Genomic DNA, 7,155 nt, shown 5'->3' with positions numbered 1-7,155 from the left:
CCCCCCCCCCCCCCCACTCCGCGGCTCAGATAAGTCGCCCCACCCCGCCTCCTCGCTCGCTGCGGCTACGCGGTCGTTCACCTTATTACAAGCGAACACGCCGGCGCGGAAGCAAATACACTTTATACTCGCAAAAAACTGCGCGTTGTACGAGCGCAAATTTCGAGCCTAAGCCTGCTGTCGATGCCGCGGTCTTAAAAGTCCATAAGTCGACATAGTAATATAAAATAAAAAGAATCTTTTCACAACACATAGTGATATAAAATTTAAAAAATCTTTTCACAACATGCGACGATGTCGCCTTTTCATCATTCATTTGAAAGAATTTAATGTCGTGATGGATCAAAGCATAAATACGCGCTTTTAATTTCGACTAATAAATTAATATCTTAGGGCGAAAAAAAATACATTTTATCTAACAGTCTATTCTCTTAACGATGACAGGAAAAATAACTTTTCAGCTAAGAATTAGCTACTGAGATTCAGCTATCACTAAGTAATTTCTTTGTGTGTACGCATTAATAATTTACTTCAAATCGGAGACTTTATAAGAAGTGATCTTACGCACTTGAAAGTGAATCGCTGCTCGCATCCCGGCATCCTACGTCCTTCGTCCTGACTTCTTAATGCGGCATCCTGGCTGTTCCATTGTTTTAGATACTTTTTCATAACATCGACATTCGTATAAATCTATAAAAAATATGCATGTGTTAAATAACGCGATGTCGACAAGAATACAATTCAACATTCCAAGAACCGACAAAATATTTTAATCACATGACAGAAATCAATCTTTTGTCATTATATTAATTAACATGCGTTTCTCTGATCGAATTATACGTACGTATCAGTGCTACGAGCAAAGTATACGGCGACAACGAAACAGAAGGCAAGGAATTGAGAAGCCAGGACGGGGAATGCAGTCTGCAATAAATAATCATTTGTAACATCGAAGCAAGACAATAATATATGTAGTATCATATCTCTTGAGATTCTGCAAGTGTATTTCAAGTTCGACGAAATTAGCGGGAGAGCAAATTCATGATGCAAAACCGATGATTCGGACATAACCTTAATTGCCGCGTCGACAAGTGTCGTCCGCGCGATCGACAACGCGAAAGCGTACATTTCGCGGCAAACTTAACCTAACCTAACCTGCTAGTTAATCGAGATTGCTGGTAACTTTACTGTTTTCTCGTGAAAGAGTCAACGCGCTAATTGCTTTGTGCACGATCAAATTACTTACACGGCCGATCGTCGTAAGCCGTCGCTGTACCGAGGGTACAGCATCATTGCCCTAGTAAGTCGCTGCCAAATCTCCGCTGGCAGGCCGGCGATAAATAGTCGCCATTGAGGCGACGTCTTGCAGAGTCGAATCAACGATTAAGATGCGATTCAACAGTCGACGCAGCGTCGGTTTCGTTAACAGCCGTCCGTTTTCGCCGCGGTGCTCCTTAGTGTTCCTTCCAGAATCGCGACCGTTGTGCCTCCGCGAGTTGGACATGTCCGCGTATGAATCTCGTCGTCTCTCGCGATAAGGATATACCTGGCACACAGAAAAGAGTGAGAGGCAAGATTCGAACAAGCGGATCGACCAATCACAGCCGAGGATTTCAAATTAGTAGCTTGCACTCTTGGCAATGCTCGAATGTGATTGATTGACGCGCTTACCGCTGAAAGTAGTTCCCCTGTATGCTATCTGTGCAAATCCCGCGCAGTACTTCACGATTCTGATTCGATTATTTTAGTATGGATCATACTTTTTAGAAGAAAGATTCTATCACTAATTAATTTTCTGGGGAACCGAGACTTTATGAGGCAGAATCGACTACTAGGAAAATTGAAACAGTAAGCCAATGGATCAATTACAATTGAGAATATCAGCACGCTGGCCGTGAGTGCTTCCTGTTTGATGACACAAGTTAACACCATTCCGTTTTTGTCATTCGCAGGATGTGGAATAAGATAAGCTTGCGCCGACATTATCAAAGGGAAAACACAGACTCAGTAAAGTTTTACTTGAAATTGTTTCACTTCCTGTTTCCTGTTATAATGCAGTAAATTACTGAATATTTTATTATTTGTTTCTTCATATATATCTTTTTATGTAGTAAATTAACTGTTTGAAAATAATGAAAGCGGAACTATAGGTTGGACATAACTTACACATTTTCATCGATTCTTTAAAATCGATTATATTCTTCTTGCGATTAATAGATTCCTATAAAAAAATAATCCAGGTTTACAAAACGATTCTTTTCAGTAGAATCGTGAATTATTAGTCCCGGGATGATCGATCAACGGATCAATCTTAATAAAACAATGTTCTCTCTTTCTCTCTCTTGTCTCTCTTCCTTTCTACTCTCTCCACTTTTCCCTTAATCGCGTTCTGATTACAGACCGATTCTCGGACATCTTGCTGTTAACGCTCGCACGCTCGACGCGTAAACAATACTCGCGGATATTTTGATTACGCCGGCGTGGCACACATGTTTCTCTCTTTTTCTTGCTCATCCGGCCGCGCTGTACGTGATAATTTGCTCGCTGTTTATTAACTAATATTTATGTGTCGAATGTCTCGAATTCGCCAGGATGTCGCCGCGCGTGAGTTCGTTGACGATTTTGGCTGTGATGTAACACGCGGACGTTTATAATTACAGTCCCCTCGCAGACACCAAGCGCATATTTGTAATCCGCGCGTGTAAGTGAGAGAAAGAGACGGAGAGGAGAAAGCGTTAGGGTCGAGATGAAGACATTACCCTGCATGCAGCGTTCGCTTTATGCCAGCAAACACACTCGGTAGACATTGTTTCGTTGCCGATCCCGCCCCCGTGCTCGTTCACGTGCGCCTTATCGGTCCATCGCCTGGACGAAGTTCGCTCGCTCGGGGATTAATTAAGAAGCGTGATTTCTGCAATTCCGACGCCACGATCGTCGCCGCCGCCGCCACCATCGTAGCTGCCGCCATCTTCGTCGTTTTCGTCGACTTCTCTTCATCGACGTCGCTGCGATCGCGCGTCACAGACACATTCAACGAGGTTCGAAGATCGGCTGCCCACGAATGATTCACGCTGCCTACGCGGTTTACTACATTGCTGTAAGTAAGAATCAGTCCGCCGTAAACAAGCCCGCCGACTCGCTGCAAATAGCGACTTGTTTATCGTCAAACGCTGTCAATTGATCCTTCCTCTCGCCTCATCTCACTCTCTCGCACACTCTCTCCTTTCCTCTCTGTTTCGTGTCGCGTTTCTCGAACACGTCGATAGCGCGTGATCGACACGGTGACGATCGTGTTTCCTGAAATTAAACATGAGACATCGATTAGAATGTTAGCATTGTTGTGTCGCATTGTACTTGTTGTATCTACAATGTTTCCGATGCAAGCTTGTCGAGTATCGCTAACATTATCATTTTTTCCAAGCCGCGTATCTACACATTCAACATCTCTGATAAGTTATGAAAATGAACACAGAGTCGCATGAAAATTAACGCTTGCCAATATGGAGTCGAGAATTTCTCTCTTTCTTTTTTTCTTTCTTTCCCACCCCGTCCCCTTCTCCTTTTTCTCTAATTCATGCATCATTTTCCGTAATCCCGTGAATTATTTCGGTGTTGTCGCGAAAAATTCGTCGCTGCGGTGTCGTGTCTTTTTTTTCTTCTTTCTCCGCGATTAATGGGCGAATCAACGCGGTCACGCAACGAACACGTTCCATCGGCGGCGACCGGTAATTAGCCGCGACCGGTTTTGTTCCTCCTTCGCTGCAACGTGTGATCGATAAAGCGGCCGGGAGTCCGAGAAAACGTTTATCAGTGCACTTCGTAACGCGCGCGCTATCGGCCCGTCGCGGCGGCCGGTGCGACCGATTTCGCTCGAATTCCCGGCTAATTAGTCACGTAAGCGCTAGATCCCGTAATCGGCGATCGGGCGTCGGAATGCGACGATCGGATCGGTACCCCCGGGTATTACGTCGCGCTTGTCGATCGTCGCGCAAGTGTCGGCCGATCGCGACTGATAAATCGCGGTCCGATAGTTCCGCGATTGTGCATCGACGCGTAAGTTTCGGCCGCCGCCGCCGCGGCGGTCAGATATCGCAAGTGTCGAGTACGAATGACGGAACGCATAAGAGAAGTGAGAGAAAGCGAGAGACGTTTCACTTTGCAATCATAAATAAGTTTCATTTCAATGAATTTAAATTTCTATCTTACACACGAATTTAGAGTAAAATTATCCTTAACTCTCCGCGTGCTATCATATTTTTTGCGACAATCAATCCGCGTCCGTCAGACCCAGACATCTTTGCACTATACCGTGTAGCTTTGTTGAAAATCAATATTCTTGAACACATCTGTTCTATACTCAAAAACATGGCGGTATTAACTGTACAGATGATAACTATACGAGTTTTGTATTATTGTAACTAGAACTGAATGGTCATGAGAACTATACAAAGACTATGTAGTTCTCGCAACTCTCTATTCAACTTTAGCTGCATTAACTGTGTAAAACAATTTATCAAATTATATATATATATATATATTAATTCGACGTACAAAAGTCATAATAGTCACTTGTATATTTACCACCACTATATGGTCTTTCATTCCGAGTGCAGAGATGCAGGGAACCTTCAGCTGTAAGATGATAATGCGATAAAATCAACAACTGCAAACTGATTTGCGCTGTTTTGACATTTTCCCGGATTTTTTACAAAATTTAAATTCGAATATTCGCTCCAGTCTCACAGATCCGATATTGCGAATTAATAGTTAATGACGACATTTTGCCGAGTCATTCTCTATCTAGCAATACCTTTAATTAGCAGTCGCAAAATTTATCGAGCAAGAGGATAATGCGGAAGTTGTCGGCGGATCGACGCCTCGAAGTCGACGTATACACACCGTCGCGACTGGCGTAATTTCGATTATTATGACAATTGCGATACGCGCGCTCGCAAACGGCTCTGTTTGCAGACGACGCGCCTTTATTTGCGCCGTGCAGCTATCGTACGCGCATTCATTAATTAGTCGAGCATTTATTTAGCGCTGGCCGAACCTCGCGCGGCGGCCGTTCTTTCGGCCGCGCGGCGGCCCAACAAAGGCGGGGTGGCCATTGTTACGATAATTTCATCGCGTATCATTATGACACACGACGCGGGCGTCGTGCGACGGGTGCACCTTGTACACGTCGTTTTCTACGGCGGTCGGCCACCGGTACGTATACAGCGGCTCGTTGTCCGAGCCACGGTTGCGGTTAAGAGAGCCCGCCGGTACGTTATTCCTTTGTGAAGCAGTAGTCGCTCTCGCGGCCCGGAGTAATAAACAGTCTTGATAAGTGAATAATGATGAGCGCACGCACACGGCCGCCGCGTGTACAATCGCGTACTCGGTCTAATTCAGGGGTTGAAAGAATTATGGGACTCTACTTCGGCTCCCCCTCCCCCCGGCCCCGCTTCAATTCTAGCGGTTTCCGCAGGACCTCCGTTCGCGCAAATCTGAATTAAATTACCGTACAATTATCGTCGATAAATCAGCCGCGTAACTAGACCTCCTCCGCGAAGAACTATAGTGACAGCTGAGAATTCCACGATCGGATCCGTCTCGTGGAAGGAAGAAACAGAGAAAGAAAAGAAGAACCTACTCGTGTCTCCATAGCGTCTATTTCGGAGAGGCTGTGACGGGGAAAGAGGGGGAAGAGAAAGATAGAGATAGATAGAGAGAGAGAGAGGGAGAGAGAGAGAGAAAGAGAGAGAGAGGGAGAGAGAGAGAGAGAGAGCGAAGGAAGGGAAAGAAACCGTTTAGTTTCTTCCGTCGCGCCGTGTATTCGAATTATGACGCACTAATGCGCCGTCACATTTCCACCTTCGTGCTGGCGCGCGATCCAACGATTCGATTTCCCACGCGAGTCACCCAAACAATCGACAATTCCGGTCGGATCAGTCACTCGCGATTTTCCAGAGATTTTCTGGCACAGAGAGATTTTCTGTGTGCGGAAGCTGCATGAAAAAACGCATGTCTTGCGCGCGTCCGCTCTCGCATGCAGTGCCAAATTGGACTTTCGCATTTTGGAAAGATGAATAATGGTTCACGATTTTGATTCGTTTCATTTTGATTCAATTACTGAGAATCAATTATATATTTGGCTGGAAAATCGATTCTAATTCGATTTTTCTGATAAAATCAATTTTTCTGGGAAATCACACTTCGTAAGACATAATGGATAGTAGCAAAATCGTGAAGCTAACAGTAATAACAATTGCGAACATCAACATAGTAGTCGTGAGTGTTTTCTATTTAGTGACATAAGTTGACACAGGCATCATCTCGTCTTTGTTACTCACAGAATGTGAAATAAAACGAGATAATACTTGTGCCGACAAACATGTGTTACCAAAGGCAAAGCACTATATATAGCTTCGATAAATTTTCACTTGGAATTGTTCCATCTGTTTCCAATTTCGATGAATTGGTGAATATTTTATTATCTGTGTATTTAATATAAATCTATATATCTTGTGCTATCTTATGCTTTTATAATTTAATCTGTTTATAAAAATGACTAAGGCGGAAATTATACGGTTATACGTATAAGTTAGACGTAGCTTCACTTACTTTTATCGATTCTTTAGAACCGATTATACTTTTCTCACGATATATCGTTTAATCGATTCCAATAGAAAAAATAATTGACTTTCCATAAAACGATTTTTTTTTTACAGAATCTCGAATAATAGTCTCGAGTCATGACCCCAATTTTTTCACGTGTTGCATCGCGTCGTGTTGCGCTGCGCTACATCGCAGAAGCGCATTGTCAACTTCTGCGTACGTGGAGTGATACTGAAAGAGAGAATTATATAAAATTTTTCCTGAACCTATTTTTAGCTGTTCATATATATTCTCGTTATCTCTCCCATTTTCGCTAGATTATTGCGGCTCTTTTATCGGCGAAATGGAATTGTAGAATACCAACATTGCTCTGTAATAATTTGTATTATGTCGATTGTTCGTTTCATTAGAAGTAATGGTCTCCTATTGATTTTGAATCGCCAACATTCGAATTATTTCGAGATAAGGGACTTCGCGAAATAAACTAACTCTCTCTCTTTCTCTCTCTCTCTCTCTCTCTCTCTCTCTCTCTCTCTCTCTCTCTCTCTCTCT

The 7,155-nt window shown here is 43.6% G+C and overlaps 1 protein-coding gene across 7 annotated transcripts in view; it reads left to right on the top strand.

Moving 5' to 3' along the window:
• LOC116845649 (3-phosphoinositide-dependent protein kinase 1) overlaps positions 1 to 7,155 on the top strand; it is a 429,458-nt gene that overhangs the window by 398,359 nt on the left and 23,944 nt on the right. Inside the window, exon 1 of one of the 7 annotated variants that reach the window (XM_032818609.1) lies at positions 3,047 to 3,097. The exons of the other annotated variants lie outside the window; for them this stretch is intronic. Within the exon in view, the coding sequence (XP_032674500.1) occupies positions 3,062 to 3,097 (36 nt within the window). The 5' untranslated portion in view covers positions 3,047 to 3,061. Of the gene's footprint in view, positions 1 to 3,046; positions 3,098 to 7,155 lie in introns of those variants that run through there. 7 annotated transcript variants of the gene reach the window in all.

This window comes from Odontomachus brunneus, unplaced genomic scaffold, assembly GCF_010583005.1.
Source record: "Odontomachus brunneus isolate Ranch 3 - 2012 unplaced genomic scaffold, Obru_v1 Obru_scaffold_054, whole genome shotgun sequence".
NCBI classification, from domain to species: domain Eukaryota; kingdom Metazoa; phylum Arthropoda; class Insecta; order Hymenoptera; family Formicidae; genus Odontomachus; species Odontomachus brunneus.
Note: the sequence above shows the minus strand (reverse complement) of the source record. Positions and strands in the feature narration are given on the sequence as shown.